General features: G+C 50.1%; 1 protein-coding gene across 4 annotated transcripts in view; it reads right to left on the bottom strand.

Annotated features, from left to right (window-relative positions):
* The window catches only part of LOC146775828 (E3 ubiquitin-protein ligase TRIM39-like), a 342,920-nt gene that overhangs the window by 175,541 nt on the left and 154,316 nt on the right, over positions 1–13,063 (bottom strand). For all 4 annotated transcript variants that reach the window (XM_085639430.1, XM_085639431.1, XM_085639429.1 and 1 more), the window contains exon 2: positions 83–178. In XM_085639430.1, coding sequence (XP_085495556.1) covers positions 83–178 — 96 coding nt within the window. The remainder of the gene's footprint in view (positions 1–82; positions 179–13,063) is intronic.

Raw genomic sequence — 13,063 nt, 5'->3', positions numbered from 1 at the left:
ACATGCAATGGGTTATGTTTATTTGATCAAAAAATATACAGTTGTATCTCAGCAGTTTAAAAAAAATGTGCATTACACCTGCCTTTATTTCTGCAGATCGCATGCCCTCTTCACTTTTAAACTTGGTAAGATTTTCCAAGGTGTTTTTTAGTATGTCCAAGCGTTGCTGGATCTTTTCCTAGAAAACATCGAAATAGCAACATTTTATGTTCTTTTGAAATGCACTTAGACAACAGCATTGAAGATGGGAGAGTCAAAATACTTGTTCTTTAATTTTTTTTGTTTATTGGCATGCAATATAAAGAACAACATAGAGGCGGACGCCTTGAACAATCAACCATAAATGAGGGGGAAGGACGGAGGGTTTGGGGGGGTGGCAGGTCGGTTCAATAGGAGCAGAACAGTATCTCATGGTGACAAACAGAGAGATCTTTTTGACAATGTTACTGAATTAGTGAATTAAAGATAAAAGCTTAGTGAAGCCCAGGCCCCTCCAAAATGTAAAGTTATATAGAACTCGTCCAATGCAGCACCACATCGGGGGGGGGGGGCAGCCAAACACTCCTCGATAATAGAGGTGCACCTATAGAGGTGTTGCCACTGCAGGATCAGGGGCAAGCACCAGCAGGCGAGACCACATTTGCAGGCGATCGAGGTGGGGAGTCTCATTGTCATAAGTACGATAGAAGTGGTTCCCAAATGTCTTTAGGGCGAGATGTCAGCATCATTAGTTCTCCATAGCTGGCCAGTTGCTCCTGGCAATAGGTTGCATCTTGCAACCAGAACTCGACTATGGGTGCAGGTCTACTCAACCAGTCAACAAAGTGACTCTGTAACTATATCAGTGTATGTAGGAAAGTAGGGTCTGCTTCTTATGGTTACCCCCACTTTTTGCTTCATGTTATACTATTTTGACTAGTCTGACTGGGATCCTGCTAATCAGGACCCGAGTCTATCTGCTTTCTCCCTAAACTGTTATGTCATGAACTTAGGTACATGCCAGATTGGATACTGGGGTACCCTTGTCTGTCCCTAGTATAGGGTACACATGTACCCAGGGCACAGGTACCCCAGAGGCCTCCCATGGGCTGAAGCTTGTATTATGCCACCCATGGGAGGTCATGCAAAATGGAACTACAGGCCTGCCATTACAGCCTGTGTAAGTTGGTGCATGCACCACTTACTTAAGATATAGGTTTACTATATCTAAGGGTCACTACACTTAAAACCTATAAGTCACCCCTATAGCAGGCCTTGACATTCCTGAAGACAGAGTGCTTGGGTCTAAGTGGGAGGGTGCCACTGCATTAACAGGACACCCCTGCAGCCTACAGAGTCCATTCTCCCGGGTTGTTAGTGCTGCAGCCATTTATGACATATAGAGTGGCATTATGCGACCGCGTGGTGTCCAACTCTAAAACAGCTGAAAGTAACCCTATCGTGTTTGGTGGCAAACATTGTGGAATCATACCCCCACACTGGTAACCGGTGTGGGAGGTATTATTCCACCGTATGATTCCACCCCTTAGAAACGAGCTTTGTGAGGTCCCTGGTGTTCCCGGTACCAGCCTTCTAGTCCCGGGCAGCCCAAAAGGGTTGCTGTCAACCAGAGACAAATTTCTGCCCTCCGGCTGCTTAGCCAAGCTAGAGCAGGGGAAGGCAGAACAATAGGCATCCTGTCACAGGGAGGTGTGACCACCTCCCAGACAGGATTTAGTGTATTAGGCCTGGGTGTGTGCGCTTGCCAGCGACGAAGGTCTGCACGAGGGGCACATTTGGTGTACCTGTGCATAGTCCAGTTCAAACCAGTCCTGGAAGCCGTTGGCTCCTGCTTTGGCGCGAAACTGGACAAAGGACATGGGAGTAACCTCCCCACTGTCCAGACCCTCCCCTGGGAGGGTACCCTCACTCTGTCCAACCCTCTCCCGTGGGCACAAAAGGGCTTACCTGGCTGTAGGACCCTAGATTCGATGTGGACAAGATTCTGATCAACAAACCACTGACCTTCTACTGTCTGGACACTCTGGACTTCACTGGACTCCGTTTGGGCATGACTTTGTCTCCCTCTCCGTCCAAAGCATTAACTGTTCCTGTGCACCATACACGCTCCATGCAGGACCTGTGGAGCATCAAGGACACCTGAAGATATCTCCTTTGGAGTGAATTAGTCACTCCCCTGCAACCGCAGGCACCACATTTAAACTGACTGGTCTGCTGCTCCTCAGCTCCTACGGACTCCGAAGGCTCAAGCAACACAGGAGGTGGGTTTTCAAGTCCCACGAGGTCTGAGCTGCCCTCTTACCAAGTTTGAGGTCAGAATCCCTCGTGGAGGCTGCAATACCTGTACCCCTGTGAACTGCATACTTTGCAAGTGCATATGCTTGTTGGCATTTCTAAAACAAGTACACTCTGAGTAGCCCCAACCTCTGGCACCATTTCCTACAAAGAACTGTGGCCTCCTAGCACCGAGTGCTCCGTGGGCTGCTGCTTTGTGAAACTGCTCGAGGTTGCCTCGCGACTCCTGTGCCTCCGGCCTGTGGGTCCTCTTGAGGGTCAATACTGCTTTTCTTGGGTTCCCCTAGTTGCTCCAGGCCTGCCCTGACTCCCATGTGTTTGGTGAGTCTCCAGGACCTTGCTTGTCCGAACAGTAACCTTCCTTGACCTACTGCGTGGGAAGCCGCTGCCAAGTCTTATTGGTGCTCCAGCCGGACACCAAACGCTCAGCACTCGACATTATTTGTGGAACAGCTTGCATCCGGCTCCTGGTTGTCCTCAACATCTCCTGGTCCCTGTGGCTGCAGAGTCAAGAACCCCCTCATCGCACTTGAAGCACCCAACATCGGTGGTCATTCGTCTACCGAGCCCATGGTCACTCCTGAGTGACCCAGACTCTGTCCCCTCTGCTTTCATGTACTCTTCACCAAGAACCCAAATTTGGAATCCGACTGACACTTTTCTTCTTCCCAGCAGTGGCTCTTCTTCGAAGTCCTCCATAGAGATCGACGGCGGTTACCAACACCACTTCAGACGTATGCACGTGGCTTTCCTGGGATAGGTCACTTTGGTACCATGGTATTCAAGGGTGGGGTGGCTCTCCAGCGTCCTAAGTTTCACGGGGTTTCATCGAAGTCCACTTAGAAGGGTCCTTAAACTTTAAAACTGCAATCGCGACTCTCCCATAGAATTGTACGGCACACGCGGTCGTGTTCCCACACTGCACCCATCCTCCGTGGGGTCCCTACTTACCTTGGGTGGTTCATTGGGGTCCCAGCGATTCTACATCCTCTAGACACTGTCTTGACAAGTCGTGGTTCTTATACCTCTATTTTAGTATATGGTTAGGTCTCCCCCTGGAGCCCACTGTGTATTAGTGCTATTTACTATTGTTTCTGTGCTACAGTATTGTATGCTTTGTGAGTATTCTCGTGCAGATGATACTGTGTCATACTTAAAGTGTGTTATATCAATAAATACATATTTTTACAACTACTGTGTGGTTCTCCTTCTATTTAACCAATTGTATAAGGTTGCATTCTGGTAAAACAAGCTGCTGAACATTCCTTCAAGACTAAGTCGGAAGGCTGCTCTCCACAGCTACCACTTGGATTGTTTTCTTAGGTTATCTTTGAACTCTTAAATCACCATAAGGGTTGTTAGGACTGGTTCAGGGTGCCCATTTTAATTAGTGGACAGTTTATACCAGGGCAACTTCTCACAGGGTACAATACATTTGATGGAGGAACTTAAAATGTCTCAGTCCGTAATTAGGCGAGAGAGGCGTAGTCTGTGCGCAGCAGTACTTCCACTGGTCATCCATGAGACGGGGGAATCAGAGGCCATAGCCCAAGCATCACGGGCTGCGGAGGGTGCGGATGGGAGCCTTGTCCCGCATAACCGGAGCCTACAGGAGGAGGTATTTGTCAAAATGTGATTAATGGCATGTAATATGGGCGTAGGTGGTGGTGTGGATTTGGTGATAAAGCAATATTTAAGTGCAGGGGGGGGTGAAGATTCATTCTGTGCGAAAGGTAGAAGAAATTGCCCATCAGGGTAGAGGTCGGCAAATGTGAACAGTTTCCTCTGGTGTGCTCTTGCTCTGGTGCCATCATCCTGCAGGGCAGGCAGCAATGGTTTGCGTGCCAGGGAAATGGACGGGGCAAGGATGCATTGCAGTCGTACCCGGCGGCGCAGACCATCCCATTCTCATCTGACACACTCTACTGTGTTGCTCTCTGTACGTGGGGGCTTATGGGTCTGATAGATCACAGTAGGCAGCGGCCAGGGGGCCGCCATGTCTGCCTCCACCGCCGCATGTGGATGGAAGTGAGTGGGGTATAGCCAATAATGGAGACTTTGGGCCTGGGGGCAGGATGCGTACAGCGACATGTCCAATGCATTAGGCTATCCTATCGCAGAGGCAGCATTAGTAGTTCCCATGGGGATTCTCATCTGCTTTCCAGCCCATGCCAATGATATCAGATTTGAGCGTAAGCGCCTACGGAATTGTGAAGTAAGCGGCATGGGGATGTTAAAGAAAAGATATAGGAATTTAGGTAAAAACAATTTTGGCTATCACTAATCACCCAGTCAAGGACAGAGGAAGCCGATTCCATGTTGGGATTCTGACATCAAGCCAGGACATGGCCACACCATAGTTGGCATGCCACAGTTCATCCACGCTGCGGCTAAGCCAGATGTCAAGATAGTGCACGGACTCCGAGGCCCACCGCAAGATGAATTTAACCCAATTAATCTAATTTAGCCTAACAATTTTTTTTTCCTAATGACTTCCTATATGATTGGATCGAGATTCTCTTGAGGGTCTCGAAAATAGAGCACAACATCATCAACGTACATGGAGATTAAAATCCTGCACGCTTAAAGTGAAGCCTCAGTTAAGAGTAATGCTGTCCCAGTCTGGCTGCAAGCAGCTCCATCGTAATTGCGAAAATAACTTGGCAGAGGGCTCAAACCGGCCAAGTACAGCGCATGTTCAGAAAAGTTTCTGATACCCCATTTAAGCAATGTCTGGCCGTTGGTGTGGTGTATAGTAGCTTGATAAGGCACACAAACCGTGGAATGAATCCCAAACGAGAGAGAAGAAAGAATGGAAAAGGCCGCTCCAATGCTAGTATGAATGAATTGTAGCGTCTAGTAGAGAAGCAAACGCAGCGAGGCTTGTCTCCACCCTCTGCATAATAGCAAACAGCGTGCGAAGATACTGTGCAGCGGCACAAACCCAGATTGACCCGAGTGTACTATGTCAGGCAAAAGAGAGAGGAGGCGGTTAGCTATGAGTTTAGCGAATACGTTGTTGTATATGTTTATCATCTATAATGGCCTACAGAATCACACCGTTTCACTGGCCTGTTGGGTTTGAGTAGCATGACAATGACTGCTTCGCTGAGCGATGGAGGCAATTCACCCGACTCCAGAGAGGCGTCAAACATAGCTAGCAGGTGCGGAATCAGTATGGAGTCATATTCCTTGGAAAAGGAGGTCGCAAGCCCATCAGGTCCAAGCACCTTATCATTTGGGAGGCTCTGCCTGTGACATGTAGCACTTCGTCTTCTTTGAATGGAGAATTTAAAAATAGGTGATGGGCGGGGTCAAGCCAGAGCAACTGTCTAGTGTCCAGGTAAGTGTCTAGCTGTGGGCCGCTGTTTGCATAATTTTTTATTTTCGGCCGGGCTTTGCTCCGCCGCATTCTTGCTCCATTGACTCTTCTCGTGGTTGTGCTAACCCCGCTGCCCTCTCCCAGGACTACATCCCCCAGCAGCCCTGCTAACTGCGAGGTCGCCGCAGGCGCTGCAACCGGGCGCCAGGAGGCCCATAAAGGTCAGAGCGGGGCAGAGGATCCTGTGGTACGCTGTTTGCATAATTTTTTATTTTCGGCCGGGCTTTGCTCCGCCGCATCCTTGCTCCATTGACTCTCCTCGTGGTTGTGCTAGCCCCGCTGCCCTATCCCAGGACTACATCCCCCAGCAGCCCTGCTACCTGCGAGGTCGCCGCAGGCGCTGCAACCGGGCGCCAGGAGGCCCATAAAGGTCAGGGCGGGGCCGAGGATCCTGTGGGACGCTGTTTGCATAATTTTTTATTTTCGTCCGGGCTTTGCTCCGCCGCATCCTTGCTCCATTGACTCTTCTCGTGGTTGTGCTAGCCCCGCTGCCCTCTCCCAGGACTACATCCCCCAGCAGCCCTGCTACCTGCGAGGTCGCCGCAGGTGCTGCAACTGGGTGCCAGGAGGCCCATAAAGGTCAGGGCGGGGCCGAGGATCCTGTGGGACGCTGTTTGCATAATTTTTTATTTTCGGCCGGGCTTTGCTCCGCCGCATCCTTGCTCCATTGACTCTTCTCGTGGTTGTGCTAGCCCCGCTGCCCTCTCCCAGGACTACATCCCCCAGCAGCCCTGCTACCTGCGAGGTCGCCGCAGGTGCTGCAACCGGGCGCCAGGAGGCCCATAAAGGTCAGGGCGGGGCCGAGGATCCTGTGGGATGCTGTTTGCATAATTTTTTATTTTCGGCCGGGCTTTGCTCCGCCGCATCCTTGCTCCATTGACTCTTCTCGTGGTTGTGCTAGCCCCGCTGCCCTCTCCCAGGACTACATCCCCCAGCAGCCCTGCTACCTGCGAGGTCGCCGCAGGCGCTGCAACCGGGCGCCAGGAGGCCCATAAAGGTCAGGGCGGGGCCGAGGATCCTGTGGGACGCTGTTTGCATGATTTTTTATTTTCGGCCGGGCTTTGCTCCGCCGCATCCTTGCTCCATTGACTCTTCTCGTGGTTGTGCTAGCCCCGCTGCCCTCTCCCAGGACTACATTACCCAGCAGCCCTGCGAGGTCGCCGCAGGCGCTGCAACCGGGCGCCAGGAGGCCTATAAAGGTCAAGGCGGATCCTCGTCCCGCGGGACGTGCGCGGGCGGAGCCGGGCTAAGCCCGGGCAAAGGGCGGGCCGTCTGTGGCCGTCGGGGCTGAAGGAGGCTGGACTGGGCCACTCCCTTTGGTCCCTATTTGCGATCCCGGACAGCTAGGTCCTAGCTAGGCACTATCTTATTGCTACTTGAAAGTAGAAGCGCTAATAGAAAGATATATGTTTACCTGTTTATTTTGGTGTTGTCGTATTGTAAATAATGAGTACCAGACTTAGTACGAGCAGGAAATCTGTGGCAGGGGGGTCTGTCAGAGGGACTTTAGATCAGTTTGTTACAAGGGCTGCCTCAATGTTAGAACATGAAATTGTACTCACTGAGCGGCGCCTATCCTCTGAATTACAGAAAAAACGTTCCTCCTTGGGGGCCATCCAGCTAGCAACTACTCCATCCCATCACGGCACAGGTATAGAACAAATATGTGATATAGGTATCCCCCCACAATTACAAGACCTATTAGACCCGCAAGAAAGAACAAGGGAACCTATCACTATAGACATCAGTATAAGATCACAAACTGAAAGCTTTACGAGGGGCAGTCACCAGCGATAGAGAGTAAGTCTATTACCAAGAAGAACAGCATAGTCAAAACACCAGGGCCAGGCTTCCCAACAAAAAGAAAGCGTGGTGGGAATAAGCAAAAAGGAAGTCGAGTTAAAACCCCAAAAGTTGTCACAAGCCCCAGGTTTATTAAAGACTCAGCAGAATGTAAATCTGATCTAGACAATCTGACAATACGCTTCCATCAAGACCTAATGAGAAATATAGAGCAAATGGTTAAGTCTTTACTATTACCTCTTGTTGAAAGGGTAAAGAGAATGGCGGAGCAATTGGGGTCTATTCAAGATATTAGTGTTGTTAACACAAACTTACTGAGGGAACTCTCAGTTAAAAGGTGCACCTCGAACCCCCCGGGCCCGGTGTCGATGCCAGTGTTGAAACCAACTAATTTTGTCAATAGTGCTAAGTCGTCATCCTCTACCAATGAAAACATCCTGGCCACACAGAGTACGAATATAGTCCCCAGGGAGGTAAGAGACAGTGGGCCTCCTAATAAGCAAAGTAATGAACATAGTAAAACTGGCGTGAGATCCTATACGAACAAAAATCTAAAAGGATTCACTCAGCACATAGATCTTCCACCGGAGGCTGAACCTTATGTCATTGTTCTGACAGGGGTCCCAGAGCTATTAACGGAGAATTTTGAAGGTCATCAGAATCTCAAAAATAAGGTTATGCACTGGTTAAGACTGAATAGGCCTTTACCCCCCAATATAGATGGTGAAATTCTACACGTTAGAAGGCTAGGCTGGGTGGGACAAAGACCTAAGGATGCACACGGGGACATTATCATTATCAACTTTAGGGATTACAGGGCGACAAATCATATTAGAGACTGGTATTCTGAGGGCCATGAGGGAGGTATATCCACTCATGACTTAAGTTATTTTTACCCAAAGGCCCTAGTAGGAAATCCTTTGAGGCCAGGATACACTAACACCCGGACAACGGTAGGCCCCATGTTTAATATTGCTACTTCCTATCGCTTTGCCTCTCTCTCTGGACTGGAGGGGGTAGATTGACCCTGTGCCCCACTCACCAGCAAACACATCCCCAAGGAGAAACTAATGACAGATGGAATTGGCTTAATGTCCTGGAAAATAGCCGGCCTGTCCACCAAGTTTGACAATCATGAATGGAGGGAATACACAACCAGGTTTCATGTTATTTGTTTGCAGGAAACGTGGGCTGTAGATCATGACCCTTTCCAGTTAGAAGGTTATGGGTGTTTTGCCGTCCCCGCACAGAAAATTGCATCAGGTAGAGCAAAAGGAGGATTAATTATTTATGTGGACCTGCAACTGGAAGGAGTATGGACTAATCTGAACTGGAACTCGGACTATTTCCAAGCCCTAGGGCTTCAGATAAATAGATTAAGTATTATTTTGATCAACTTTTATAATGCCACAGCTTCGAGCAGGGAAGGTTCAATAATATGTGATCTATATAACCATCTGACCACTGAGATTGATCAAAGTAAATCAACAGTGGCCCCATGTGTAGTGCTAGTGGGCGATCTAAATTGCCATCTGTGTCCAAACTTAAAACCTAGCAAGGGTGAATGGTCTGGGTGCACTGTGACAAAGGGATTGCACCTCGAACATACCGAGCAGGGGAGGGAATTAGAGAAACTCATGAAAATCCACACATTAAGACTGTCAGAGACGGGATTAGTGATGCCAATGCATACAGTCACTAACCTTCGTCGCGGGTGCTCAGCAGGAACGATGGCTGTTGTGTGAACTCCACCTCCCGTAAGCGCCCCCTCTCACAGAGAGAGAACCCCCTACTGTGCGAGGAGGCCCCCAGGGGAAATGGGGAAACAAAGGGGAAGAACAACAAAGGTCGTTGCGGCAGGAGGGGTGACTTCTCAGGACTGTTTCAACTAAGACTGCTGGTGATGGGTTCACTCTGAAGGGGGGAACAAAAACAACAAGGATTAATGGTTCCCTGACTGCCAGAGGTGATGTCCCCCTTGGTGCGTGATCCCTAATTGTATCTGTACCACTCACCGGTGTCCCCTGACTACAAGAGGAATCTCTCAATGTTTTAATACAGGTTCTGAGAAGGGAAGAGTCTTACGTCTCCTGCACAAGTCACGATACACACACAGGCGTCCTGTAGGGACGTAGTTACAATGTCTCGACAAACGGGGTCGCAGGGTGCTTGTAGGACATACAAATAATAGGAGAGTCCTGCGAACGTTCCGATAATGTCAATAGCGGAGAATCACTCCGCTTCCTCGTCCCTCGGTAAGCGGCCACAAAAGCAGGTCGGCCGACGGACAATGTCACTCGGCTGGGCAAGAACAGGACTGGCTCGGGGGAAGACCTGGCACACGCGAAAGTGCGTTGGTTGATTGCGGGTGCCCACTGGGTGATTTGTTTGCATTCACACGTTCGTTCGTGTGACTCGGGAGGTTCAGGGTCGCGGAAACAGTTAATTCCCTGCACACAGGGGCTAGAAGGGAAATTGGGGTTTTCCCGCTGGGGACTGGAAACAGAGCCCTTCCACGTATACCTGGTTCTCCGGTTCCGTTGCGCTTCGCGTGAAGAGTTGCTCCGTGCTTTCGCTGCTCACGGGACACGGCTGGGCTTTGACGACAGGAGAGACGCTGAAGAGTTGCTCCGTGCCTCCGCTGCTCACGGGACACGGCTGGGCTTTGACGACAGGAGAGACGCTGAAAATACTTCTCGCTGGGATCCGGCGGGGAGCACCATCCGCCACTTCCTCTCGGTCGTTGATTGACAAGCACCTTCCTCTTGAGTAGGAGGTGCTTATATGCACAGGAGGTCCGAGCCTCCTTTTGAGGCGGCACACGGCATGCTGGGATATGTAGTATCCCAGTCCTTTTTTCCACCAGCTTAGCGATTTTGGGGCTTGTTTGTGTCTATCTGGTTCCTGCCTCGTGGTCGCTCCTTGTGTGATCGCTACAGAACCCCCTCTCAAGGATCGCCGACTCGGCGGTCGACCAGGTTTTCCTGGGTGAGTGGCATGAAATCTTTCCAGTAGTTCGGGACAGTGGAGGTTATTCTCTGGTTCCCAAGTTCTGTCTTCCACCCCGAACCCTTTCCAGTCTACCAAGTATTGAACCCGCCCTCTGACCAATCGGGAGTCCATGATCTCTCTCACTTCGTATTCTTCCTGCCCGTCTATCTCTACGGGGAGGGGTTTAGCAGGGAGTCTCATGGTTAAAGGGCAAGGCCGGAGCAGGGAGACATGGAAGACAGGGTGAATGTGCCATGAAGTGGGTAAAGATAGTCTCATCGCTACGGGATTAATGATGCCTTCAATGGTGTATGGGCCTACGTACTTGGGTTTTAACCTGGTTATGCCTTTCAGGTGCAAGTGTTTCGTGGATAACCACACCTTGTCCCCCACTTGATACTCGGGTTCAGGTGTTCTCCGTGTATCCGCATTACGCTTTTGTGCGTCTTGCGCTGCCTTAAGATGTGACTTAGCCTCTATCAACACCGCCCGGAGATGGGCATGATGTTCGTGGATGCTGGGCAGTTTAGAGGTGATGGGCCATTCAAAAGGGAGCATGTTAGGATGGTAGCCGTAATTACAAAAGAAAGGAGAACACCCCAATGTCGCATGCGTAGCGTTGTTGTAGGCAAATTCCGCCATCCATAACAAGGTGGACCAGTTCAGGGTGTTTTGCAAGGTGAAACAGCGCAGGTACTGTTCCAGAGTCTGGTTTAACCGCTCTGTTTTTCCATCTGTTTGAGGATGGTAACTGGAGGAAAGCCGTGCCTCGATTGTCAATGTTTTGCAGAGGGCCTTCCAGAATCGGGAAGTGAATTGTGTTCCTCTGTCTGTGATTAATGCATTGGGGATTCCGTGGACCTTGACCACATGTTGGAGAAACACCGTGGCCAATTCGACCGATGTGGGTAGATGTGCCAGTGCTATAAAGTGTCCCATCTTCGTGAGGTGGTCTATTACGACTAGAATTACGGTGTTCCCATCACAGGGGGGCATTTCCACGATAAAATCCATCGAGATGGTATGCCAGGGTCGTGGAGGGATAGGGAGGTTTTGTAGTAGACCTGGAGGTTTGGTGTGACTTGCCTTCCCCTGGGCACATATTGCACAGGTGTTTACGTAGGTTTTGACGTCTTTTCTCAGTGCTGGCCACCAGAATGAGCGTTCCACACCGGCTATGGTCTTATAGATTCCTGCATGTCCACCCAGTGTGGAGTCATGAGCCCAGGCCAGCACTTGTTGTTGCAACTTGGGATCGGGTATGTATAAGGCCTGGTCGTGATACGCCAACTCCCTCAGTAGTGACCTATGTTCAGGGTCCTCGTTCACCCAGGCCTGGATGTCACCCTCGGCTACCGACACGCGTAAGTCTTCAATGAAATCGCGGGAGGTTATCAGCGCGATGGTCGGTTCTGAGAAGGCTGCTTCTGACAAGATGAAGGGCGGTTCTTCCTCTTCTTCTGGTTTTTTGTTCTCCGATTCTTCCTTACGGGAAAGGGCATCGGCCTTCCCGTTTTGTGGTCCTGGTCTATATTTTATGACAAAGTCATAATCCGAGAAGAACAATGTCCACCGCAATTGTCGGGGTGTCAGGGCCTTGGCTGTTTTTAGAAACAACAAATTCCGGTGGTCGGTGTATATTTCCACGGTATGAAGCGCACCCAACAGATAATGTCGCCACTCCTCGCACGCTCTCTTGATGGCTAACAACTCCTTGTCGGTGATTGTATAGTTTATTTCACAGGGAGTAAGTTTCTTTGAGTAGTAGGCTATCGGGTGCACTTGTCCTGTCTCCGGATGTCGTTGAGACAACACTCCTCCCACAGCATAGGACGACGCATCGGCTTCCAAGATATAAGGGAGCTGAGGGTCTGGATGCCGTAGTATGGGGGCTTGAGTGAATTTGTTCTTCAATAGTTGAAAAGCACTGGCTGCTTCCGTGCCCCAGACAAAAGGGGTATTTTTTCGGAGGAGGCTGGAAATGGGATGAATTATCTTTGAGAAGGAGGGGATGAACCGCCGGTAGTAATTGGCGAAGCCAAGAAAGCTTTGTACAGACTTCACAGTTCGCGGGGTTTCCCAATTGGTTATTGCTTCAACCTTACTGGTGTCCATCTGAAACCCCTGGGCATTGATGACATAACCGAGAAAGGTTACTTCTTGGGCATGAAAGAGGCACTTCTCCAACTTGGCGTACAACGAATGGTGTTTCAATCTGTCTAGCACTGCCTTCACATGTTCCACATGTTCCTGGAGCGTTGAGGAATATATTAAAATATCGTCAATGTAAACTATACAAAAACGATCCAGGTAGCCCCGCAGTACCTCGTCCATAAAATATTGAAAGGCAGCGGGGGCGTTGCATAGTCCGAAAGGCATCACCCTGTATTCGAACAGACCGAACTTTGTTCGAAACGCGGTCTTCCACTCGTCTCCCTTTTTTACCCGTACCAGGTGATAGGCTCCTCTGAGGTCGAGCTTGGTGAAGTACCGAGCTCCCTTCAACTGATCCAGAAGCACCGGAATGAGTGGTAACGGGTAACGGTTTTTTACGGTGATCCGGTTTATGGCTCGGTAGTCGATACACGTACG

Source organism: Triturus cristatus, chromosome 12, assembly GCF_964204655.1.
Source record: "Triturus cristatus chromosome 12, aTriCri1.1, whole genome shotgun sequence".
Lineage (NCBI taxonomy): Eukaryota > Metazoa > Chordata > Amphibia > Caudata > Salamandridae > Triturus > Triturus cristatus.
This window is presented reverse-complemented; position numbering and strand designations above follow the sequence as displayed.